The sequence below is a fragment of the Aureobasidium pullulans genome, assembly GCF_000721785.1.
Source record: "Aureobasidium pullulans EXF-150 unplaced genomic scaffold scaffold_1, whole genome shotgun sequence".
Lineage (NCBI taxonomy): Eukaryota > Fungi > Ascomycota > Dothideomycetes > Dothideales > Saccotheciaceae > Aureobasidium > Aureobasidium pullulans.
The window spans coordinates 272,841-296,224 of NW_021941021.1; the positions used below are offsets into that span (position 1 = coordinate 272,841).

The window sequence follows — 23,384 nt, forward strand, 5'->3', positions numbered from 1 at the left end:
CGCAAGTCTCTGGTGAAATGCACGATGGTAATTCCAGAGTCAAATCCAGTGAGAGCGTGGTGAGTCGCTCGAATTCGCATCGACCTCGACTTAGCAGTCGTTGTTAGATGTTTGAGACAGAATCTGTGTGGTGTTGTGTGGATTCCAGGTTGGGAGGTACCAAATCAATCTTGCTCCGACCTCGCTTTGCTCCCATCATAAATTGCACAAAAATGCACAATATTTTGCGAACTCAACACATCGCTCTGGGGAGATTGATGCGTGACTGCACACATTCTCAGTGAGCATTGCCTTGGATCCTGACAATATTGCGTTCTTGTGTAGCTCAATATCGATCGTTTCTCTGCTCCACAGAGGATCCTAGTGCCAAACGGATCTGCCCCAAATTGACTCTTTTGACAAAGACATATTTCCTCCAAGAGTCTAACAGCACTGTGACAACCATTCGGAAGGTATTATCAAAATGCCTTTTCTGCTATCCAATGATGTATTGCTGACATTTGGAAGTGCACTGACTGAATTCGACCTTTGCTGGTTCTTGTTGATCATCGTACCGACACTCGACCCGAAACGTGATTGAGAAAGTGCGATACTTTGGATCTTTGCGAGAGCAACATTTCAATTCGGATCGAGAAGGCTGTCTGGACCAGCAAGATCTGGAAGGATTGAAACAATCGCCATGACTTCTTCCCACCCTCTGCCTCCGGATCTTCTGGAATCCCAAATATCAACAGTGGACCTTCTCCTAGCCATGTTTCCAGAAGCCAATGAATCCGAGATCTCGCCTTCTGATCTCGCCCTAATAACTTCTATTCGAGAAGAAGGTGCAGAGAGCATCACCTCGACACCATCAGAAATCAACTTAGCCGTACATGTGACCCTAGACGCCACCCACTCGATTCAAGTAAACATCACAGCACCCCTACGGAGTACACAGCCATCACCCCCAGAACCACCCGAACCAACCTTTTCCCTCCGCCAACCGACCTGGCTAGACAAAGCCTCCCTCTCAGACCTAACCTCCTCCCTCCCCACGGACATATTCAGCGCCCTAGACTACCTCCGCGACTCAGGCCCAACAATAATCCCCCTCACCACCCCTTCCACCACCTCCAAGACCGAAACCTCCTCAGCCCCTTTAGTACGCGTATGGTTCTACTTCCCCTCCCTCTCCACCCGCGAAAAGCGCAACCACATGGTCTCCTGGGCACCCTCCCACCACCTCACCGGTTTCGTGCTCGCCGGAAAACCCGGCCTGCTCTGCTTAGAAGGCACACCCTCCAACATCGACGCCTACATGAATGAGATAAAAACTGTTTCCTGGGGAGATATTCCATCGCACCAGAAAAAAGTATCAGAGAGGTATAGGGAGGTTGGGGAGGAAGGGGGCAATGGGGTGGAGAGAAAATTTGAGAGGATGGAGGAGATTACGGATACGGTTGGGGAGAAGCATGGGGCTAGGCAGAATAGAGGGGATATGGCTGCTATTGAGAATTGGTTGAAGGAGAAGGGGTTGGGGGAGATGTTTGAGAGTGTGATTTTGCAGAGTTAGAACCGAAAGTGTGATTTTGTAGCATTGAATCATCTAGTAATCGGGCCATTCTGGATCTACTTCGTTCCTCCAAGCTCGGAAACCACCTTTTACGTCCTTCAAACTTCTGATGCCTGGATTTGCTGCTTCCAGCATTTGAACGGCTAATTGAGAGTCATTGCCTAATTTACACACAACCAGCACATCCCTATCCTTCAAGTCTTCCATGACTTGAGGGTCTTCGCGAAGACGGGTCGATAATCCTTGCCATGGAAGGTTTATACTGCTGGGTAGATTGCAAAGTTCGAATTGAGTAGGGTCACGGACGTCGAGGATGACCGGCGCGTCGTCGTCGTGTGGTGAGGTGGTGGAGAGAGTGGATAGGAGGTCGCTAGCACTGATGCGAGAGGAAGATGGCAGCACATCCACTGGGTTCGTTACACCGCAGAAGGCTATGTAGTCCATTGAGCCCGAAGTCAAGCTGGCAGGGGTGACTGTGTGATTTGCCGAGCACGTGGTACAATCAGCACGCCGCGAGCGTAGCTTCACATTTCTGAACTGGGGTATGCTGTAGGCAGAGAACAGGAGCAGCGACGGTGGAGGAGTCGCCGTTTCTGGAGAAGCAGTGATAAGCTTGATCGCTTCGAGGGCTTGTAAGATACCCATGACACCGACTACAGGTCCAAGAATGCCGCCCTCGCCGCAGCTGACGACCGACTCGGCAGGTGGTGGACGCGGGAACACACAACGATAGCAGGGACCGCCGTCTGATGCACCGGGTGCACGAGGAGGGTTGTTGAGCACTGTCAGTTGACCTTCCGTCCGCAAAGCAGATGCTGACACTAGAGGCTTTCCTGACAATACACAGGCATCTGAGATAAGGTAGCGTGAGGTCGGATGATCTGTGCAGTCAAGAACAAAATCATAGTTGTCAAAGATGTCCAGAGCAGTGGAGGGGGTAAGATGTGCTCGGTGAGGAATATAGTTGACATTCGGGTTCAAGTTCCGTAGATATGACAGAGCACTATCGACCTTGAACATGCCAATGCGATCGGTCGAGTGAGCGACTTGACGGTGGAGGTTTGATTCCTCGACAGTGTCGCCATCTACCAGACCCAGAGTACCGACGCCTGCGCCAGCGAGATATGCAGCAGCTGGGCAACCCAGACCTCCAGCACCGACAATCAAAACCCGAGCGGCTTTCAAACGCAGTTGACCTTGTAGGCCGACCTGCGGCATGATGAGTTGGCGACCATAGCGCTTGAACTCGGCATTGCTAAGAGAGAATCTCTGCTGCGGTTGTGGTTGATGCTGATAGTACTGATGTTGTGGATTGTTCAAGGCTCCCATAATCTCTTGTTGCCAGTCCGTCTCGAGTTTGCCAGCATCTTGGGCGCGGTGTTGGGCTTCTTCGGCGTGAGCTAGTTGTTCTCGAAGCTGGGAGAGTTGGTCCTCGGTGGCCTGGATTTGTTCTCGAAGTGCCGTGACCTGGGCATCGACGGCCGATGTCGAGAACATGTGGGCCATGTCTCGTTGTAAGAGTCAGGAAACAGGCAGGACATGATCGGGCTGCAAGAGTGAAGCTTGGTGAACAGGCGGGGCTTCCAAAGCGGCTCTTTTCCGCGACAAGAAACAGCGACGAAGAACTTTTTGCGTCAACCCAATTCTTCACCCACAACCGAGCAACCATGTCGCAAGAACACTCACCAGAGCCATCGCAAGAACTGCCTCTGCCTGTCAACTGGCCTGAGGATGTCGAATACCTCCGCCGACCAAAGGTCTCGCCAAACGTACCTGACGTCGTCCTCAAGATACTCAACAGACCGACGGCAGCAACAGCTACCTTCACTCGCTTCTCTGCCGATGCCCTCAATTTCCCAGACCCGAACGTCCGCATCGTCCCCTTGAACGACCCCGAACACCCAGCCAACGGTCAATATGGTCTCGCTGCCAACAAACACTTCTTCCCTGGCAACTTCATCCTACCTTACATCGGCTGCCTGCACACAAACGACCCCAAAGACACTGATCCAGAATCCACCTACGACATCTCGGTCGACAGAGAACTCGGTCTCTCTCAAGACGCCGCAAAGTCTGGCAACGAGGCTCGCTTCATCAACGACTATCGCGGCATCGACGAGAGACCCAACGCCGAGTTTCGCGACATCTGGGTCCAGACTGCCGAGAAGAAGTGGGAGAGATGGATAGGCATCTTTGTCAAGACGCCCGGCAAGAATGCTATGAGGAAGAGTGGCATTAGACCGGGAGAGGAGATTCTTGTCAGCTACGGCAAGGGCTTCTGGAAAGACAGAACCGATGAGCCCGCTCCCTTTGAGAAGAAAAAGTGGCTGTGATGGACACAGTTACACGAGTCCAGCGAATACCTCGCACACCTACGCATTGCAGGCCGACTCTTTGCGCCTGCATGCTCTGGCTGCAAAGGGACCACGAATCCTCGTCCGCTCTTTCCGGCTTGCCTGTCCAACTCCAGACTTGCAGACGTGCTCTTCGACACGTTTTCCATGACTATCCGACCCTGAATTGCCGGTCTCTAGCGCCGTCTTTAGAGATGCCTTCGACACGGGAACCGCGTGGAAAGGCCTCGTGTTCTGACGTCACTGCCTGAGTGTTTTGGCATTTCCCAAACGGCTGTCAAGAAACCCTCCACAAGTCGCGATGCCCAAAGACCATCACGCGCTCGCGAAACATCGAGTTCGCATACAATCATTCCAAGGTTAGGTGTCGTCGCAGGCGGCCTCGGAGGCCGGATTTCGTTGAGATACCCCCGCTCGCACACCCGTCCTTACTAACAAAAAAGCATGCCTAGGAACCCCAGAGGACGACACCTAACCTTGGAATGATTGTACGCCTTCTTCAGGTACCCAATCTGCTGACAGCCTGACCTGCATATGCACCAAGTGTCAAGGAGCCAACCGCCGGGTAATTTCAATCGTGCGGCCCGGCGGATCAATTCCAAGCAAAAAGCCCACATCAAGATCATCAGGGTCAACCTGGCTAAATTGGAGGGACCGTGATGGTTATCTTATGTCATTCATGACTTTTTATGAAGGGAGAAGGAGGTCAGCCATGGAGAATTTTCTGATCAACTTCATCATCATGTACTGCAGTAATTTTCCAGTAGATTTAGATAGAGCAATACATAAGCCGAGGTGCCTGCAGAGAGAGATCCAGGTTCTGTTATACGAGTGGTACAACGGTACAACCAAGCACCGTCTAGGCGTGGAAACTCGTGCCAAAATTTACTACGTACGCACGCACTCTTACCTATCCAAGAAATTTATCATTCCTCAATCTTCAAAGTGACATTTCCCTGTTATTTCGACCATCTTATTTACTTATTTCGTTCTAACAAAAATAGGCCAGTGCACCGAGGACCCATTACGACATAGCCGTTCGCCGCACGCGGCTCTTGCTCTGCCACGGCGTTGTAGAACCCCAGAACGCCATCTTTCGGCAAGGGGACTTGAATAGGTACCGCTGCCACTCGTACCCTACACTCAGCTTCTTGGAAAGTATACGTTTGCCGAATAACCCCTCTCTTGGACTCTTGACATCAGCTGGACAATCCTTTGGAATAAGATTCTTCTGCGGAAATTGATCCGAAGAGAAAAGTCATCGAAAAAACTCTGGACGAGAGGAGGAAAGGATAATGGCGAGTCCTTTTGCGTCAATCGCGAGTCAGCGAGTCTCTGCTCAAAAACCACCGCGACAGACACCAGAATTGGATTTCGACAGATGCGCTGCTTTACACAATACCATCTCGATCTATGGCTGGCTACGCAGCGGCCGCAAGGTCGCAGATATGGACCGCAAAACATGGTGGATGAAGCATGGCACCAAAACACTGGAAGTCCTATTACGGCCCTCTCTGGTGAAATACTTGAAGAAAATCTTTGATCTACATGGAGGTGATGGAAGTCACTTTTTCTACTACATCAGCAGACTCGCCAAAACGAGGGAGATGTTCTATCTAGGAGATTTGTTGGACGATAACGAGAAGAAGCTGAAAGGAGAGAAGCATCGATTCATCACTTTGTACATGACAAACAAGGAGTTAGTCAGTCAACGGAGTGGCATCGTGTAAGAAAAACTCCAACATTGATGGGAAACACGCGCTTTTTCAATTTTTACAAGAATTGCAAGCAGATGGTTCTTTGAAAATCAAAGACGATTTGACTAATCATGAATCTCAGATATGACCAAGAAACTGGCAAGGCAATTTTCATGCCCACTTTCCTGCACATTTTTGACCTTTACGATGGAAACCTCCCCTGGCAAAGACTGGAATCAATTCTGAGCGCCTACATTGACATGATTGAAGCTGGAAAAGCAGTGGCCTTGCATGAATCAATTGGTCGTGAGCCCCGTCTTGGTCCTGTGGAAGGTCCAGATGGCCAGACCTCATGGCAAGAGATCGCACCTCCAGGACCAAAAGTGGACCCATATACCGGAGCCAAACGATCACGTTATGACACGCACCCCTGGAGTCTGGTATCCTATACACACGGCGATCTGACGACCTGCTTGAGACTCTGGGAAGAGCTCTTCACCATCATCGAGATCAAAAGTGGCCTAAGAGACGAAGAAGAAGACCCAAACACCACCCCGCTCTGCAGTCGTTCCGGTCTCTCCGCCGCGGGTGTGCCTCGAGGATTTGCCTACGACCTCCTCTCACACGCCCGTCAACCACGAATCTGGTACATCGCCCCTGGTATCCGTCTCCCCCAAGCTTCCGAGTTCGTGAACCAACCTTTCAAGCACGTGGCCGCCAAATACCCCAAAGAAACCGAAGGCATCAAGATGCCCTTTCTCTTCTTCCGCGCTGAGGGCCATGTGACATCCAAACAAGCAAACTTCCGCTGGCCATTCAGCACGGTCCAAGAGGTCCCTTGCGGATTATATCTAGACTCCTACCCCAACAAGGAAAACCCCTTTGAAGATGCTTGTCGTTTGGTGCTGCCATTCGCTGTCGGCGGCAACAAGAAAGCCAGAACCAGTGATGGCAGGATCATGCAAAAGAGTCATACGGAAGTTTATGCTCACGGCATCAACCCATTCACTCTTCGCCATGGTCCCAAGCTTACTGCAATTTTGGAGAATTGGTTGATGAATGTCAAGAGTGGGCATTGGACTGTTGATGAACAGGGTGTTTCTGGAGGTGTGGAGGCTTGGAAACAGGCGGATACGGAAGAACATTGGGAGAAGTATGTTTCGGCGCATTTGGCATTGTAATTTAGCATGAGTGGTAGCATGAATCATAGCGTGAGCGTTCTTTTGCATCTGATAATTTGAGAGCCGTCTAGTCTTGGTTGTGGTTCAACATGCCTCGGGCAAAGCGCATTTCTGTGCAGTACCATCGGACTCCAGTATTCATGGTATTTCGCTAAAAGATACGTTAAAAATCAGTTTGGTGCAGTATCATAATCGCCTGTTGCAGAGTCAGTATTTCGAGATGCCAAGATTGAGCATTCCGCGGCTTTGGTATCTCCAGTCTACCGCCCGAGTGCCGTCCTCACAACGTCACCAGGGTCGCTTTCCACGATCGGCACCTGCATCTTTTCCTACACCTTCGCCTTCGCATATCATATCCACACCATTCCAAAACATTTTGGCCCATCAGAGCTTATCTTACTTATCCCGGACTGTTGAATCTTTGTAGTTTCAGCAAACAATGTCATTTCTAGACGCGAATCAATCTCGTCAGGTCACACAAGCATACCGCACACTGGGCATAACACCAATAACCTCCTCCTACCACACCGGCACACGAACATTTACAAAACACCGCCGCAGCATCGCCATCCAAGATGAAAAAATAGCACTTCTCCGAGAACCTCTGGTTCAAGACCCAAGAATGGATCCGTCACAGCCTTTTCCTCTTTTGGATTTGCCCGCGGAAATCAGAGTTCGCATATATCAATACGCTTTGGTGCGGCAACGACGATTACACCTGGAGATCGCAAGGACGCCGAATTTAGCTTGTGTGAGCAGGCAATTGCGACGGGAAGTGCTACCCGTGTTTTTACGGGTGAATTGCTTTCAAGCAAGCTATACCAGAGGCTCGGACAAAACTTATGGATTGACATTTTCCGACACCACATTATCATGGCTTCGCTCTCTTCCCCTCACGACCAAACTTTTCCGCGATATCCGCGTCACTTTTCAAGGAGATTTAGGCCAGGGCGGTCATATTTCTACGATATTCCAGATTGTCGCTGGAGGCAGAGAGGTTTTTGTCAATCATTATAATCGCTGGTGTCCTTTTTGCATCGATGGGTATTTCGGGGCTTACTATCATCTTCCCCATCCAAACTACGATCACCCCTGCTTGAAATCTAACCCCTTGAAGCTGAAAAATATGCATGATGATTTCGTCCGAGCCGTTCAACATTGCTATTTCACGGACGGAACAGAGGAGCATTGGGGCAAGGGAGCTTTATCATTGGCAGAAGTTGTTGATTTGGGAAAAGCAGCGGACAAAATAAAGGAGGACCCGGAAGTCTTTTTGCGGTTTGCGTTTTGTGTGGAAAAGGTCGTGGAACATGCGGAGAAGATATCTGAGTGGGCGACGGTGTATAGTCGGTATCTTGAGAGGCAGAGGGAGAGGGAGTTGGAAGAGAGTGCGGAGGGAGAGAATGCTGGAGAGGAAGGTCTAGAAGGTGTGATATGAAAGCAACACAGACGGGGTCCGACCCGATACTTGCCATGGACTAGAAATACCCACCATGGAAGACTGCGGCCATGTCTGGCTAGAGGCACAACGCACTCAAAATAAAAGTGACGAGAGCACATTCGCCACGAGGTTCTCATTGTCATATTGCTGTTCACACATTTGCATATGCGGCTCTCAGATGTCTCTCAGTATTATGCATGTCTGCTCTCTTGAGACCACGATTTGAACGACCTTTATATTCGAAGTGGCGGTATATAGATCACAATCACACAGCTAACCACGCCAGCAGCATGTGATCCTCCTCGTTGAATATACTCTATCCTCGGCCTCCTCACAGCTTCCCAAAACCCTCTTGTGTTGTCCAAAACATTGATCATCTCTTCAAATTCGCCTCTTATCTGATTGGCGCTAGCCATCACAAACTCGGTGCCAAAAGCTGCTTGCACGTATATCCATCCGCCTAGCGCTGGATCCAAAGCCGCTGCAGCAGTCGCTTGCGATGTGCTCGAATCTTCACACCTCACACATCTGATTGGCGGGAGTTGATCCCGCATCTTTTCAATCCGCGATGAAGCAGAGTCCTGACCCTCGACAAAGGCCACAATCTTGGATCTCAGAGATGACTTCAGTCTCTTGGATTGGCGGTCGTCGCCATGGTGGATTTGGAGGTTCCATTCGTTTTTCACGCAACTTCGTCTTAGGCCTTCGATGTTCCAAGGGTTGGTGTCCCAGCAGAGTGTTTTGGAGAAGCCGGCTGTTGCGCATTGGAGCGCGAATGAAGACGGGGAGATGGAGAGATCTATCGCAGTACTCTCTTTGGCGATCGAAGGGTTGAGGATGGTTATGTGTGGTGGACTGGTCGTGGGCGATGTGGTGTAGCGAGGAGCTCGGTATTGCGTTATTCCATTGACCTTGGTGGTCACCCAGAGGGCGTTGTCGAAGTCTTCTCTCGTTGGGCTTGCTTTGGCAACCACAGATCCAGAAGTTTCATGCGAGGAAGTGGTGTTTTGGGGAGAAGGCGCGGTCTTGGTGTCCTCTTCTTTCGCAGAGATAACGGACACACCACTATCATGTCTCACTCCGTCGAGTGAAGGTCTTGTGGTATCGGTTGAATTGTCTAAACGGTGGTCGGAGACGGACTGGAAGATGCCTTCAATCTCGTCGCCTTCGAGATTGCTTAGCAAGTTCCCCCATGACTCCATCTGTGGTTGTTCTGCGTTGCTGCAGTACAGCAGCAGTGGCAGCGTGATGGACCGCGATTGCTGAGATGTGGTGATGAGGTCTTGGACCAGGTGTTCGACATTTGTTGTTACTGATGTTTAGAAGGAAGGAAGAAAGAAAGAAAGGAAGGAAGCAAGGAAGGGATTTGATCAATATGTTAAAAGTCACCCTTGGTCCCTGACTTGCGATCCTGAGTGCTGTGATGTGCGGTCGCCGGAGATCGGGAGGATTAGTTAGGTTCTAGTGACGATGATCTTCACGGGTTTCTAGCAACCGAGACGCCTGATAGCCTCGTCATTGTATGATCTTCTATCTTGGCCTTCTTACGGCGCATTCAAAGTAGTCCCGGTAGATACCCGTCTTGACGGGACACAGCATCCGAGTCGCATATTGATTTCACCTTGGCGAGTGTTGGGTACGCTCTTGCCCTGGATATCTACTGTTATCGGCCAAAGTATCATGATCTCTGTGCAGGTTCAGATGTCAGTATCATGCACTTGCTTGGTAATTGATGATCTTTGATCCTTTTCATCAAACTCTACTTGCTAAGGTTGTAAGGTTACGAAAGTTTCCACGCACGTGGGTGACAGAAGCTTGGATGTTGCCAAGATGAGGGTCCTGCGGAAGCGGAAGACTCTCCGTCTCCGGTAGTAGTCAAGTTTCCCGAGCACACGACAATACTGCTGCCCAAGGCACGCAAGGCTGATGTTGGCCTCTGTTCTCTCGCAGCCCTCTCGGAACTGTGTGGTCGCTTGTTAGAAGCCTCGGAGTCGTGGGCATTCATTCGTCGCTAGGGTCGTCCATCACCAGCACAACCGGGCTGCCTGAACGCCCTTCGAATTCCAAACATGTACCATGACTCTTCAGGCAGGATTTATAATCGATACGTCAAGGGAGAAGTAAAGCCGGAGCTTGATCCAAAGTTGTTGTATTTTCAGTCCAAGAAGCGACGTACTTAGCCGAGAAAGTGAGCTGACATTGAGGCTCTTTCCAAATGGCTTGTCAGGTCCCATCCTCTGAAGCAGGATTGTTTATGCACGCTTGATCTCCCATTTTTGGCCTTGGATACTGACTTCCTCGCTGGCTTTCTCGTCGTAGTCGTACCAGTCACCTTCAGTCAGGTCGATGGCATCGAATTTTGTGTTCGAGTCGATGCCTGTGGCCTTCCACTCGCCCTGGATATACTGTTAGTGGCAGCGTACCGGAAGTTTCAGTAGGTCGAAAGTACATCAGGCTTGAACTCAACAAACTCGAGACCTCTGCAGTCAATCTCGATGATCTTCTGACTCTTGGGAGTGTCGTTGTGGGCGTAGGCTTTAGGTGCCTCCTTGATGGTAGCAGAGTGCTCTCTCTGAGGTTGAGTCAATACCTCGGCCTTCGAAAAAGCCATGTGAGCAAACCAACCTTGCAGTTCTTGCACTTCCAGACAAAGTTGGCCTCGCCTCTGCTGCCAGATACTTCGTTTTGTTCCTAGCGAGATATTGGTGAACGTAGTATAAAATTGAGTAGCAGAAGAAACCTACGAATCTGCTCACGCTGACCCAGTTGGGGTGGACCTCACGACATGAAGTACATTGGACCTTGAATGTGTAGTAGAAAGGGCTGTCTTCAGTGTCGATGGGGGCGAGATCGGTTACGCTGTTTGAAAGTGTTGGTAACGCATACTCATCTTCACAAGGCCACGACTACAAGACCTACCCGTTGAGTTCGGCAGTCAAAGTGAGAGCCAACATGATGTGAGTTGAATGATTCGAAGAGAAATGGTCGTGATGATGGATGCTACAAGAGCTGCAAGCAAGAGCGCGGGAGAGAGTGCCAAGGCCGAGCGGGAATGTGCTTGACTCGCCAAAAAACGCCGGCCGAATTAATCACCAGAGGGCGGCAGAAGACGGACTCAGTACGATCTTACTCCCGGCGATACCCAAGAACTGGCGGAGGGCAATTCCACGGGGGACGCGATGCAGCTGGAGTAAGATGCAAGCACTTTGGTCTCGGATAGCGCAGACCGGACTCAGCTGCCATTGCCCGTCATGTGTGTCGGCTGGTGCCAGCGGAGTTGGCAGACGGACAACCACTGCGGCGGGCAGGAGGCCAGTGAGATGGGCTCTTTCTTCGACATTTGTATACTCAGGCATCTTTGCCGCAGCCGCAACTACCGACGCTGGCTTCAAGCAGAAGAGACGTGACCAATGGGACCGCGCGATCGCCGACATCAAACACGATCTGGACCGACCGACCGAAGAGAAGACAACCGTGAGACAGGAAGAGACTGTCAAACCCAAGCCAGAGAAGGAAGAGACGGTACGATACAAGCCGCTGTTTGACGATCCGCAAGAAGTCATTCTGGAGAATCAGTCATACCAAGATGGTCCCGCATGGCCCACAAACACAGGCGCCCCTCTGAAGAAGGGCTTCGTTCCTCCGAACTCCATCTACGCCGGCTATATCACCCGAAATAGAGCTCTCGCTTCCCGTTGGACTTCGAAGAAGGTGCGTACAACCGAATTGGCCGTCGACAAGCTGATCCTCCGCATGCTTCTGCATCTGGACGACCTGGGCTGTCGCGACGAAATGCACCTCACTGTGCCGGTTTCCTGCCTCAATCTGTTTGCCGCTCCTACACGTAACCTGAAAGCCCTTTTGCTCTACACGAATGACCAGCACATGGAGGCCACTACCTATCCAGACCAATGGGCGCACATCAACGATCTCCCACGTCAGCATAGATGGGGTGTCACATACAAACAAGATAATCTGGGGGAGTTTCATCGTACCGCTGAAAATCTGAATACTGCTCTGGGTCAACTGTTCGAGAAGAAACAATCAGGTCAACTGGCATACAAGGATATGGTCGCAAAGATAGCCTACAATCTTTACATCTCACCAGCACCCCCGAGTCTGGAATGCTGGAACACTCTCTTGTGTGGCTTCATGGATACCGACGCGAAAAATGTTGATTTGGTAGAACCGACCCTATCTGCTATCCGTAATGCCAATGTACGCATGAATGAGACGACTCTGAAGGCTACACTCAAGTACTTCATCATGATCAACTCTCGAACCAGGTTCGCCAACTTCGTCGATCGAATGCGTGGCTTACATGGAGGTGTAGCCATGGCTAGACCAGGTATTACTGTCAATGACTCAGGCCGTGCACGTTTAGTCGTGGATCCACAGACAGGCAAGATTTACCAGAAGCCATACCCAACGCCGGGCGTCTTTGAAGTGCTCGTTCAAGGAGTGTTGCACTTTGTCGGCTTTGAAGCCGCACTCAGAGTGTGCAAAGACATGGGTCAACATGGATGGGGGTTGTCAATCCGCGGTCTGACGCCCTTACTTGATGATCGAGCCCGAAATGCCGATTATGAAGCCGGATGTCAGGTGTGGGATCTGATCAAGAAGTTGCAAACCGAGAGTCAACGGAAGGGTCAACCAGAGAAGTTGTTCGCGCAGACATACTCAGCCATGTTGCGACTTTGCAGTGCTTGCAACGAGATGGCCCGCTTCGATGAAGTCCTACGAGAGGCTCGCGCCGCCAGATACGGCCACCAGGAGCTGTTGGACTTGTTCAGGCATGAGATGCACGCAGAGCCTGGGATTCGACAACTGGAGCCTGGTTGGAGAAACATTGCCATTTACGTCAAGACTGTTACGCAAGCTGAGTTTGAGAGCATTGAAGAGAAGGAGCCGGAGGAAGTCTCTGAGAGCAGTTCCCCAACATCGGAACCTTCCAAGGACGCATCACCTCGCAAGCCCAAATCAGTCTCTGGGTTGTATCTTTCTGATGACGAGGATTGGCTGGGTTCAATGCCCTCAACAGGAAATAGCATCAACAAGGCCAAGATCGATAAAAAACGCGACGACTGGCCGTTCTCACCCTCAGAGCTCTAGATAAGAGAGTAGAACGACATATGAATAGTGTACATATAGCAGATCATGCATTGGGTCGCGGCGTTCGGAGGATCCTAGGAAAAAGGGACGTGGGAGAACATCACACGGATGATGCATTTTGTTTGGAGATTCGGCGCGTAGGGTGTAGGAACATGTACAAAGAGCCATGAGGACGCATTAGAAGCTGTAAATATGATTTCATTATTACTTTTATTCACAATGATGATCCTTTAGGCAAGGGCAACAGCAGCCTTGTAGATCTGGTAGAAGCAGAGAGCCAGACCTGCTGTCCATGTCAAGGAGCGAGCGTGACTGTACTTCTCCGAAGATGTGTTGATCTGGGTCTGGCATTAGCATAACCGCGCACGATACCTCGGGATTGTTGCAAACATACGTAGAGAATGGTGTACAGTGCTCTGATACCCAAGAAGACAGCAGAGAATTGGGCATTGCCAACGTCGGTTCTTGTAAGCTTTTCGGCAAAGACACCAGAAAGAGTAGCTGCGATGAACAGAGGCATGCTCTCGAAGCTGTTCTTGTGTGCAGCTTCAGCACGCTCGTAGGTTGCGAAGACGGCGGCGGGGAGAGTCTTCTTCAGGTGCTGGACATTGCTTTCGCCTCTGCCGTTTGCGTTTGACCACTGCGTCTGCTTCGAGACGGTGGAGATGGCATAACTGATATAGTTGAGCAATTGCAATTGAAACGAATGAGCGGAGGTTACTCACGCATGAGGAATAATGGCCATGATCGTGTAGACCGGAATGGCGAGAAGAGAATAGTCTGGCATTTTGACGTCGGCTGAAGAGTATCACAGGTTGAGAGAGATATGGGATTGGTGAGAGAGGGGAATGCTCGAGTACTTTATCATTTCTACATCTCCTCTCGGGTCCGGAACTCGATGGTCCGGAATTCCACTCGGAATTAATGACGCTGTGCATAACGCTGTCAGCGCGCGTATACGAATACGAAGGATCGAGGTGGTTGGCTCTTTGTCTTATCTTATCTCAAGCCTTGGCATGCCATCACAGCGGGGTTGGCCCTTGGATTTTCTCGGGAAGTTTGTGTGGCGGCGCTGACTGAGAGAAGTTCCTTCGAGAACAATTTTGGTGACGAGAATTAATTCCTCTTGTTTCCTGCATTCGCCTTTGGCCTTTCGTCGCCTCATACCACTTTCAAGGCACCCATTGAAGTGCCGACCCGAGTCTCTCGTCATTTCAGCGACGCAGTTCTCCGTTTCCAAACCAGTTTTCACCTTTATCAGCACCCATCATGTCGATGGATCTCGACTCGGTGTCGATGGCACCTGCTGCTCAGCGCGAGGTGACCAACGCTACGTGAGTCTCGCTCGGAGCTCTCATATTTCTGGACTGTACTGACTAGAAACAGCATCCTCTGTTGCAACTGTGGCGCTCCCATTGACGGAACTGTCGCAGCCGGCGCTCTCTGTTACGACTGTATCAAGCTCACCATCGACGTCTCGCAAGGCATCCAAAGAGAAGGAACCCTCCACCAGTGCAGAGATTGCGACCGTTGGTTGTCTCCTCCCAACCAGTGGCTCGTTGCCCAGCCTGAGTCGCGTGAGCTTCTTGCCCTCTGTCTGCGCAAGCTGCGCGGTCTGAACAAAGTCCGCATTATCGACGCCTCCTTCATCTGGACCGAACCTCACTCTCGTCGTATCAAGTTGAAGATCACCATCCAGCAAGAAGCTTTCCAGGGAACCATCCTCCAGCAAACCTTCGAAGTCGAGTTCGTTCAGGCCAACCAGCAGTGCCCCGATTGCCAAAAGAGTTTCACACACAACACATGGCGCGCCGTCGTCCAGGTCCGCCAAAAGGTCACCCACAAGCGTACTTTCCTCTACCTCGAGCAACTTATCCTCAAGCACGGTGCTCACCGCGATGCAATCAACATCAAGGAAATTCACGACGGTATTGATTTCTTCTTCTCCGCGAGAAACCACGCAGAGAAGTTTGTGGATTTCTTGAGCAGTGTCGTACCTATGAAGAGCAAGAAGTCGCAAGAGCTGATTTCGATGAACATCCACACTTCCGAGAAGACCTACAAGTTCGCTTTCTCTTGCGAGATTGTGCCCATCTGTAAAGATGACTTGGTCGCTCTTCCCATCAAGCTCGCCAAGCAGATCGGAAACATGTTCCCTCTGGCTCTTTGCTACCGTGTTGGTACCGCTGTCAACTTGCTCGACCCTAACACTCTCCAGACCGCCGAGGTCGCTACTCCCATCTACTGGCGCGCTCCTTTCACTCCCATCGCAGATATTCCCCAGCTTGTCGAGTTCATTGTCATGGATATTGAGATAACTGGCCCCACAAAGGGACGTTTCGTTCTCGCCGACTGCACTGTTGCCCGCGCCGCCGATCTTGGCGTAAACGACACAACATACTTCTGCCGTACTCACCTCGGTGCTCTTCTGAACCCTGGTGACAGCGTTATGGGTTACCTTCTCGCAGGAACTCAGTTCAACAACAACGAGTTCGAGGCCATTGAGCAGAGCAAGACATACAAGTCCGCCATTCCCGACGTAATTCTTGTCAAGAAGCACTACCCTCGTCGCAAGAAGGCTTCCGGCCAAAAGCGAAACTGGAAGCTCAAGCGTATGGCCAAGGAGGAGAGCGAGATGGCACCCCGCAAGCAAGACCAGGAGCGCCTCGAGCGCGACTTTGAGCTCTTCTTGCGTGATGTCGAAGAAGATGAGGAGCTTCGTCACACCATGCAAGTCTACAAGGCTCAACAAGAGGCTAACGCCATGGAGATGGAGACTGATGAGGACGAGGATGAGCAAGGCCCTCAAATTCCTATGGACCAACTGCTCGACGAGTTCGAGGAGATGAACATGCAAGATGCCGCATAAGGATCTATTTGCATCTTCTTGAATATGTTTTTGGCATGATCACTCAAAAGGGGAATTTGGGGTGTCTTTTTCACGGCGTTCATAGCATGTAAGGCGTCCATGTTCGTTTTTCCTCATCATTCTTATTTCAGACGCTCAGAGATATCCATCAATGTCAAGCTGCAGAAAGCGGCGCACTTCGATCAACCTCACGCGTGCCTTCCTGATTTGCTCAACTCCGAGAACGCGACTTTGACTGCTGCCTCAGGCTTCGACTGCACTTTCCCAATGTCGACCTTCCACTTTCGTTTTGGCACGTCACTCAGTCGAGTATTCTATTGCATCGTCTGCCATCTTCGTGGTGATACTGCCCATCCTTCGTGTATCCACCACCCTGCTCTACACCATCTCTTGCACTCCACCACATCTGGCCCACAACCTCACGTTTGCAAGCGCATTGCGCACCTCTCTTCGTCTCAACCTCGATCAGTCGATCTGCGACCTCCGCCGCACCACTCGCGAACTTTTTGTATACCTTCTCGATCACGAGCCAATTCACACCCTTCGAAGCACCACCACGATCAACGCTTCCGTCCAGCGTCTTCTCTAATCCGAAGCGGCCTACCGTCGGCCTTGTTCTGGCATAAGTCTCACCTGCTCAACCCAGCACTATCTTGTGTCGAACCAAGATGACCACCCAAGACAACTTCGGTATTGCCATGCCTACACAAGATCAACGAGACATTGTCAGACCTTCCACCGAACTCGGCACGCCATCAGTCTCCACTGTTCAAGTCTCCCGCAGCCCTTCTTTACCAAGTGGTAGCCCTTTCTGGGATCAAATGGACCTGATCTCTCCGCCCAGTAGCCCGTCACCCAGTCGTGTTCCTGAGTCTACTATGGACCTCGATCGTTATGTGCAGCGCGGATTCTCTGAGGATCTGGCACTTCCGCCTCGCCAGATTGAGAAGCCTTTTCGCTTCCTGGATCTGCCTGCTGAGCTTCGCATCATGGTCTTTGGATTTGCTTTTGAACAGACCCATTGGTCGAGTTTTGACTGCCCACCTTGGTCATACAACGGGGACTACAATGTCAATTTGTATCCTACCGCGGCGTATCTTTCGCGTACGAAGTGGCAGTGGCGCCCACCTCCATTGTCTGAAGTGAACAAGCAACTCAGACAGGAGACTTTGTCGATGTACTACGGCATGCATGATTTTGTGTGGTACTGGGACGTGGAAAATGTCGTCAGATATGTTTGCGACTCAAAACCAAAGGAATTTATTCAGTGTCTTGAGAACCGCTTGAACTTCCTCGAAAGCCACGGGATCAGGATGAAGAGCATCACCTTCCTCGACCCTAAAACAGAGGAGTGGGGAGCTTGGAGCATTATGCCCTTGATTGAAGCTGTCCGCACTTTTGCACCACTCCAGCGCTCCTTGAGTCTGACGGGCAAAGCACATCGAGTGCTGGATGGCATAAATTTCGTTCAAAGTTCTTTGTTGACTCGTCGCGTCTTTGACTTTGCAGGTTCCCTTTCACCTGAGATATTGGAAGACGAGGAGCTGATTGACAGAGAGCTTCGAAGATTCTTGGAGGACGACAGAAAAGGCCGACGGATCCTGAGGAATATCGTGAATTGGGAGTGGAGGGATCGCAGGGGTCGGCAGGAACGCAGAAGAATCAACAAAGAGAGAAAGCAAAAGCGAAATGCCATCGAGGGAGAAGAGAGATGGGGCGGCGTACTCCGTGGTCGTCCTGCTAGAGACGAGAGCGGCACAGGATCGGAATGATCCCCTCAGGTGGCTTGAAGAGGTTGGTCGAGATGAATTTGCGACTGCGAATGCATATCGCGATATCGATTGATGATGAGATTGACACTATGGCTTGGTGTAGGGTTTTGTCTGTGGCTTGCACAACATGAAAGCGTTTTGCTGTTTGGGAACAGGCGGAGAACACTTGCTAGATGCTATTTGCTCTTGATTCAGATACGCAGGTATACACTCCACACGTAGCTTATGACATGGTCGAAATGCAACTCTCACTACTCTTGATGTTGTCCATTATCCATATGAATACTCGCCAGTCGTACTGGAGTGACATGCCACTCTCAACACAGAACCACTTCCGTTCCTGAAGAATCATGTTTAGAGTGGTTCCTGGTGTAGAGGTAAGAGATGCTTAGGAAGCAGTCGGCTCTGTGCAAGCCAATCATTTGAATGGAGATCTCATTGCCAGTGATACTGCTCGAGCACATTTTCGCTTCGTCCGCCATACGAGTTGACAGAGGGAATTTCTTGAAAGGACAAATGTGATAAAAGTTGTTCTCTCAATTGCACTACTCTTTCTGAGAGTAGACGAAGCGACGAAATCAGAGGTATGGGGATCTGAAAATACCAACTCCAAGACTCAGGAGATGCAAAACCACAGAATCGTCCTCCCGCGCAGCCAACTCATTCATCCAACCCCCCTCTATTCAACCCGCAACTTCCTTTCCGTCCCTCAGACCTCAGAATAGGTCCACCATCCCCTCCGTCCTCTCCTCCCCCCTCCCATGCAATATCCTCGCCACCGTCATCTTCTTCTCCTCATCGCCATCTGCCCATCTGTTCAACTGCCACATATTCGCTTCCATCTTATCCTTGAACCTTTCCCTTGGTTTGTAGACTGCAGATCTCTGGATGGTTTTCGTGTTCTTGATGCGGGCTTTTCTAGCCAGATGAGCGGCGCTTTGAGAGTAATGGGGGCGAATGTCGGAATGTAAGTCTAGAGCGCTGAGGTGGTGGGATAGATGGGTGGAAACTTCGAGGTCCTGAGGGGATGGGTTGACGGGGGAGAGATTTGGAGATGTTGGCGGGGCTGGAGGTGGTGGGTTGGAGGGAGAAGATTGGTTTGGAGATGATGAAAGGGCTGAGGCTTTGCGGAGGAGTTTTCTGGTTGAGGGGGAGGAGGTGATGGGGTAGCCGTTTTCGCTGCGGGACTCGCGGAGGGTTTCTTTCATGTCGGCGGAGATGTGGGCGAGTGTGTTGGTGTCGATTATCATGGGGTCGCGGGGGGAAGTGGTGCCGTCGAAGGTCATGATTTGGTCGTTATCTTCGATATCTTCGTTGTCATCGTCGCCGTAAAAGCTTGCTGGCAAAGGCGATGGCTTGTAGGGGTAAGGTACTGGGCTGATGAGCGTAAGACCAGTGCCTGGCGAGGGTGGATAGTGGCGGCAGTCTGTAAGTTCCCAGAATACGGCCGTTCGCAGACACTTTGGGCGACGAGGTCTTGGGGACATGGTCATAGGTGGGAGAGGGCTTTGTTCGTCATCCGAGGGAGTTCCGGGAGGTGTTGTATATGGATCTATGTTGACGTGACTTTGACCTGTTGCGATGATTAGCTTGTTGTGATGGATATACATGATAACGAACGCTTGATGGACGAAACATACTGATCAATGAGTAAGACGACTTACGTGACGACTGGTTTCCCATGACTGGCTGAGGACACAAGTGGGATGTTGTGTCGAAAGAGACCATGCGGAGTATCACGTCTCAATACTTCACTCCGGTATGCCTTTCATGTGTCGTCACAAGACATCCGCAACACGAACCCCGTAACACGGTCTTCTGCTTCGATCGCTCTAGCTCAATTCGGCCGTCCGGGATCAAGCACGACTAAGATGCGTGTTGTTCGTCCTCCCTGTTCGCCTTCCTTTCCCTGACCGTAGACCAATAAACAGCACCAGCAATACCAGCAACCCCTACAGCAAGAAACGCAGCACCATGAAAAGCAGGCTTGAACAGCCCCTGCTCCAACAAGCGCATATTCGAAAAATACCTAGTGGTTCCATACGCAATACTTCCAGCTCCGCTACCCAGCAAAGCACCTACAAGTGCATCCGACTTGTCATTGTGAGTCTTGTCTTGATGGAAACGCTTCTTGTACTTGGTCGGTAGGATCTCGGCAAGGTCGAGTTGGTTGAATCTTTCCACACCGATTCCGAGAGCGAGAAAGCCGAGACCGGTGCGCATCCAGGCGAGATAGGTTCGTTCAGATGCCAGATGATCGCGAGCGGTCGATCCGGTGTTTTTGAAGACTGGCGTGCTGAATCTTGAGAAGAAAGACATGTTGCTGACAAGGCCTGGATATATTGCTGAACTCCTTGATGTACTCGAACTTGTCTCCAGAAAATGGTAGATATACTATGCTAAGATCTAAAGAGAAAAAAATCAAAATCACTGATTGACATTGATGTTGAAATTAAGGAAATTTCAGCCGGGCAGCGATGTCATCCGTAGCCGAGAAATGATGGTATTCTTGGCACGAGCTTCCATGTTATTCCATCGAGTCTCTCCAAGTCCTTTCGACGACACACACGTACCCGAATGAACCGTCGCACGTTTATAACGTGGGTAGTGCCCTGCTTTATTGCCATCTTCTTCGCAATGCAACTCTTCAGATACTTGCCACGCACCCGACTGACCAGCCTAGCTGACTTCCAACAATCTGCCTTCGTCCCCACTTCCTGGAAACATTACTACTCGGCTACCTCGAACGAGAAGATGTCGGATCCCAACGCACAGTCGCAAGAGCAAGAAGAGAAGAAAGGAACACCTCTGGGCCTGCCCGAGCCTCCTGCAGGTGGCATCAAACTCGACGTCGGATCTGGAGAAGGTGTTGCGCTCGACCACCTCGGCCCCATGGTCGTCAACAAAGATGGCACAATCTCGAGAATCACAAATTGGGACAAGATGGCGGACATTGAGAAGAAGAACACTATGAGGATTTTGCAGAAGAGAAACAAGCAACGTTTGGACGCCCTTAAGCAGGCTGGCGAGGAGGGTGCGTCAAAGTGATCTCTCACATACAGACTCGATGCTGTCTTCGAGCCACAACCATGCGCCCCTGCTACGAGGAAGATCACTCGGCAAGGCACCACACCGGTCTTCGCTTTTGGAAATGGATGCTCTCCGCCTTGCGCATGCAGGGACGCATGCATTTGCCATGAACATGAATCTTCTCGGGCGCTGCCCATGAGATCCGGACCTTTTTCCCTCCAGCATGGCTCTTTGATGGGATCCCACTTGCTGCGGACACTCATCGTGTGGTCAAGAAACTCCCGCAGATGAAGACATAGTTGTTCCTCGCACATAAAGCTGGCTACAAGACTATACTAGTGCTACAGAGATAGCAAGATAGCAAGACATCATCAGCAGAACAAGAAAAGCAAATCACCGACGCAAATCAAACCTCACGGACAAGCTGCCTCGGAACAACTTAAATTGTCAATTTGAAGGAAGTTGATCTAGGTAGCTCCTTCATTATTTCAAGTCTCCGACCCTCATGTCATGGTCACTGACCGTAAACAGTGACTTCCGAGATCCCTCTTGCCCAGTCCGCCTCGTTTCCATTATGAGCGTTCTCAATCGAATTGACATTCAGCCTCACATATCTGAACTTCTCCTGCGACTGAGAAGCCACGCTTACGAATCCAACATCGACATTATCATGTTTAGACCCAATGAGACTGAACGAGCTGCCATCAGCACTACCAGTAACATTGAAGTCGTAATACGTCTCAGAGCCCTGGACCATGTTCGTCGACAGTTCAACTCGGGATACAGTTGAAGCGTTGCCGAGGTCAATCTGGTACCAGAAGGGGACTTGAGAGGGCGTGAAGAAGGCGTTCGGGGTGTCTTGTGTGCCGTCGTTGGCGAGGGAGATATCGGAGCTGCCGGCATTCGAGCTTGAAGGTCGACCTACCGACAAGATTCTGCCTTCCTGTACGCCGAAAACACCCTGACCTGCTCCAGAGACTTGATCAGAGTACTTGACCGTCGGGTAGAAATGATATGCGGCGAACCCTTCAGCCCCGGAGGAAGAGATGGGCAGTGCCAACTGTCTGTTCGGACCTCCAGCAATAGGCCAATTCGCCGACCACCTATCCGCAAGCATAAAAGATTGCACACTAGGCAAACTCTCCACAACACCCGACTGCGAAGCAAACGTCGCCGTATTTCCAATATCCACAGCAGCACTCCAAGGTCCAGCCATACTCCTCGCAGCAATAAACTGCGGCTGAGAAGGCAACCACCCGGCCGCTCTCGAGGTGAACAGATAAAACCATCCATTCTGCTTGACCACAGCAGGAGCTTCTCGATAAGCCGCCTTGTTGACTTGCACGAGTAACTCATCCACAGCAGTCCAATTCTTCGTCAACGAATAAATATTCATATCCGTATTCGTGTTTGTGGAAGAGATCAACCACGCATCCTCTCCATCGGCAAAGAACGTCATGTCCCTAGAATCGTGACCTAGAGGTTGAAACGCGCCATCGAAGATCAATTCGCCACCGGGACTTGCATGCGCGACTGCGACTTGTCCTAATGCGTAATCTTGACTACGCTCAAAATGTGCCCACATGATGAAATGGCCATCAGGGTGTTTGAGAAATTGCTGGCGCTCGAGTTTGCAGCTGTAATTTGCAGAGGCGCAGAGAGTTGTGCTGGTCAGTACTGTGCGGTTGCCAGTATAGGTATATCCATCTGAAGATGTCTTTTCTACGAAACGGCTGAAGCTGCCGTTTGAGTAGGCTTCGTAGTCGTATCTGTAGTAAGTTTTGTTGAAGACGAGTTCGCTTTTTAGTAGAGCGTCGGAAGCTACGGTGTTGTCGTAGGTATTGTAGTCGGCTGATGGGGTGAAGGGTGTTAGGGAAACAAGGGCTGATTGATCGATGGTGGTTTGGTTGCTTCTTGCGGTGATGCGCCAGTCCAGGGGTTGGTTGAGTGGCAGATCATATACATCATGTGTGTTTCCGGCCGTAGTTCCTACGGTAGAGAAGTCGCCATCGCCACTGCGTTGTTCGACCTCATAGATCGAAGCGCCAGCAACAGCTTGCCAGGAGAGTTTGGCATTGTTGACAGTATCTTGTCCCGAGAGTTGGAACAGTTGCGCAGCAGAAGGAAAGTCCGCCGTAGCCAGATGGGCATATAAAAGGAGAATAGTAGATGAGCTGATGAACCCCATATTGAAGCAAGTATGAGTAGGTCCTGATCCTCGATTCACACAATGTACACGATATCAAAGTAGAGGCCTCAGTCTTCTTATATCACCTCTCGTCATCGTATTCGTATAGTGTATACAGCGCTAGATATGTATTGTAGATCACTGTTGACTATACATGATCAGGTTTTTGGCTTTATACGAACAGTCGA

The 23,384-nt window shown here is 50.7% G+C and overlaps 14 protein-coding genes across 14 annotated transcripts; 7 read left to right on the forward strand and 7 right to left on the reverse strand.

Moving 5' to 3' along the window:
• The first annotated feature begins 258 nt into the window (after positions 1 to 258).
• M438DRAFT_1969 (uncharacterized protein) lies at positions 259 to 1,569 on the forward strand. The gene is made up of 2 exons (XM_029899310.1): positions 259 to 452; positions 508 to 1,569. Exon 2 carries the CDS (start codon positions 680 to 682, stop codon positions 1,550 to 1,552), a length of 873 nt encoding a protein of 290 aa, XP_029765348.1. The 5' UTR covers positions 259 to 452; positions 508 to 679; the 3' UTR covers positions 1,553 to 1,569.
• A 16-nt stretch (positions 1,570 to 1,585) lies between these two features.
• Positions 1,586 to 3,049, reverse strand: M438DRAFT_262556 (uncharacterized protein; the record flags this gene model as incomplete). The annotated part of the gene is made up of 1 exon (XM_029899828.1): positions 1,586 to 3,049. One exon carries the CDS (start codon positions 3,047 to 3,049, stop codon positions 1,586 to 1,588), a length of 1,464 nt encoding a protein of 487 aa, XP_029765349.1.
• A 170-nt stretch (positions 3,050 to 3,219) lies between these two features.
• On the forward strand, positions 3,220 to 3,885 carry M438DRAFT_330187 (uncharacterized protein; the record flags this gene model as incomplete). The annotated part of the gene is made up of 1 exon (XM_029903289.1): positions 3,220 to 3,885. One exon carries the CDS (start codon positions 3,220 to 3,222, stop codon positions 3,883 to 3,885), a length of 666 nt encoding a protein of 221 aa, XP_029765350.1.
• Positions 3,886 to 5,201: 1,316 nt separating this feature from the next.
• M438DRAFT_401332 (uncharacterized protein) lies at positions 5,202 to 8,372 on the forward strand (the record flags this gene model as incomplete). Its single annotated transcript, XM_029909534.1, has 5 exons — positions 5,202 to 5,632; positions 5,746 to 6,756; positions 6,790 to 6,814; positions 6,856 to 6,927; positions 7,212 to 8,372. The coding sequence occupies 5 exons, from the start codon at positions 5,202 to 5,204 to the stop codon at positions 8,220 to 8,222; spliced, it is 2,550 nt and encodes an 849-aa protein (XP_029765351.1). The 3' UTR covers positions 8,223 to 8,372.
• Positions 8,373 to 8,392: 20 nt separating this feature from the next.
• Positions 8,393 to 9,659, reverse strand: M438DRAFT_340982 (uncharacterized protein). The gene has a single exon (XM_029904392.1). It carries the CDS (start codon positions 9,425 to 9,427, stop codon positions 8,459 to 8,461), a length of 969 nt encoding a protein of 322 aa, XP_029765352.1. The 5' UTR covers positions 9,428 to 9,659; the 3' UTR covers positions 8,393 to 8,458.
• An 818-nt stretch (positions 9,660 to 10,477) lies between these two features.
• M438DRAFT_370397 (DUF866-domain-containing protein) lies at positions 10,478 to 11,179 on the reverse strand (the record flags this gene model as incomplete). The annotated part of the gene is made up of 5 exons (XM_029908185.1): positions 10,478 to 10,621; positions 10,675 to 10,797; positions 10,851 to 10,916; positions 10,970 to 11,084; positions 11,145 to 11,179. The coding sequence occupies 5 exons, from the start codon at positions 11,177 to 11,179 to the stop codon at positions 10,478 to 10,480; spliced, it is 483 nt and encodes a 160-aa protein (XP_029765353.1).
• A 222-nt stretch (positions 11,180 to 11,401) lies between these two features.
• On the forward strand, positions 11,402 to 13,559 carry M438DRAFT_340983 (uncharacterized protein). Its single transcript, XM_029904393.1, has one exon. It carries the CDS (start codon positions 11,421 to 11,423, stop codon positions 13,335 to 13,337), a length of 1,917 nt encoding a protein of 638 aa, XP_029765354.1. The 5' UTR covers positions 11,402 to 11,420; the 3' UTR covers positions 13,338 to 13,559.
• Positions 13,560 to 13,564: 5 nt separating this feature from the next.
• M438DRAFT_286305 (uncharacterized protein) lies at positions 13,565 to 14,227 on the reverse strand (the record flags this gene model as incomplete). The annotated part of the gene is made up of 3 exons (XM_029901583.1): positions 14,063 to 14,227; positions 13,732 to 14,011; positions 13,565 to 13,675 (listed from the first exon to the last, which is right to left on the reverse strand). The coding sequence occupies exons 1-3, from the start codon at positions 14,122 to 14,124 to the stop codon at positions 13,568 to 13,570; spliced, it is 450 nt and encodes a 149-aa protein (XP_029765355.1). The 5' UTR covers positions 14,125 to 14,227.
• A 379-nt stretch (positions 14,228 to 14,606) lies between these two features.
• Positions 14,607 to 16,206, forward strand: M438DRAFT_350616 (NMD3-domain-containing protein; the record flags this gene model as incomplete). The annotated part of the gene is made up of 2 exons (XM_029906658.1): positions 14,607 to 14,671; positions 14,724 to 16,206. The coding sequence occupies 2 exons, from the start codon at positions 14,607 to 14,609 to the stop codon at positions 16,204 to 16,206; spliced, it is 1,548 nt and encodes a 515-aa protein (XP_029765356.1).
• A 668-nt stretch (positions 16,207 to 16,874) lies between these two features.
• Positions 16,875 to 17,978, forward strand: M438DRAFT_330194 (uncharacterized protein; the record flags this gene model as incomplete). The annotated part of the gene is made up of 1 exon (XM_029903290.1): positions 16,875 to 17,978. One exon carries the CDS (start codon positions 16,875 to 16,877, stop codon positions 17,976 to 17,978), a length of 1,104 nt encoding a protein of 367 aa, XP_029765357.1.
• A 479-nt stretch (positions 17,979 to 18,457) lies between these two features.
• On the reverse strand, positions 18,458 to 20,044 carry M438DRAFT_360714 (uncharacterized protein). The gene is made up of 2 exons (XM_029907457.1): positions 19,619 to 20,044; positions 18,458 to 19,551 (listed from the first exon to the last, which is right to left on the reverse strand). The coding sequence occupies exons 1-2, from the start codon at positions 19,704 to 19,706 to the stop codon at positions 18,695 to 18,697; spliced, it is 945 nt and encodes a 314-aa protein (XP_029765358.1). The 5' UTR covers positions 19,707 to 20,044; the 3' UTR covers positions 18,458 to 18,694.
• M438DRAFT_2238 (uncharacterized protein) lies at positions 19,684 to 20,380 on the reverse strand. The gene has a single exon (XM_029899455.1). The coding sequence runs from the start codon at positions 20,295 to 20,297 to the stop codon at positions 19,845 to 19,847; it is 453 nt and encodes a 150-aa protein (XP_029765359.1). The 5' UTR covers positions 20,298 to 20,380; the 3' UTR covers positions 19,684 to 19,844.
• Positions 20,381 to 20,614: 234 nt separating this feature from the next.
• Positions 20,615 to 21,440, forward strand: M438DRAFT_340987 (uncharacterized protein; the record flags this gene model as incomplete). The annotated part of the gene is made up of 1 exon (XM_029904394.1): positions 20,615 to 21,440. A coding segment is annotated over one exon (412 nt), but the record flags the coding sequence as incomplete, so codon positions are not given.
• An 82-nt stretch (positions 21,441 to 21,522) lies between these two features.
• Positions 21,523 to 23,196, reverse strand: M438DRAFT_350619 (uncharacterized protein; the record flags this gene model as incomplete). Its single annotated transcript, XM_029906659.1, has 1 exon — positions 21,523 to 23,196. One exon carries the CDS (start codon positions 23,194 to 23,196, stop codon positions 21,523 to 21,525), a length of 1,674 nt encoding a protein of 557 aa, XP_029765361.1.
• Between the last annotated feature and the right edge of the window lie 188 nt (positions 23,197 to 23,384).

What these genes read in the sequence shown, in the direction of transcription:
- M438DRAFT_1969 (XM_029899310.1), top strand. Translation starts at nt 680, where the DNA reads ATGACTTCTTCCCACCCTCTGCCTCCGGATCTTCTGGAATCCCAAATA.
- M438DRAFT_340983 (XM_029904393.1), top strand. Translation starts at nt 11,421, where the DNA reads ATGCAAGCACTTTGGTCTCGGATAGCGCAGACCGGACTCAGCTGCCAT.
- M438DRAFT_2238 (XM_029899455.1), bottom strand. Translation starts at nt 20,297, where the DNA reads ATGTCTTTCTTCTCAAGATTCAGCACGCCAGTCTTCAAAAACACCGGA.
- M438DRAFT_340982 (XM_029904392.1), bottom strand. Translation starts at nt 9,427, where the DNA reads ATGGAGTCATGGGGGAACTTGCTAAGCAATCTCGAAGGCGACGAGATT.
- M438DRAFT_360714 (XM_029907457.1), bottom strand. Translation starts at nt 19,706, where the DNA reads ATGGTCTCTTTCGACACAACATCCCACTTGTGTCCTCAGCCAGTCATG. An exon ending in GTCGTCTTACTCATTGATCA is followed by an intron (nt 19,552 to 19,618) that starts GTATGTTTCGTC and finishes TCATCGCAACAG; the next exon opens with GTCAAAGTCACGTCAACATA.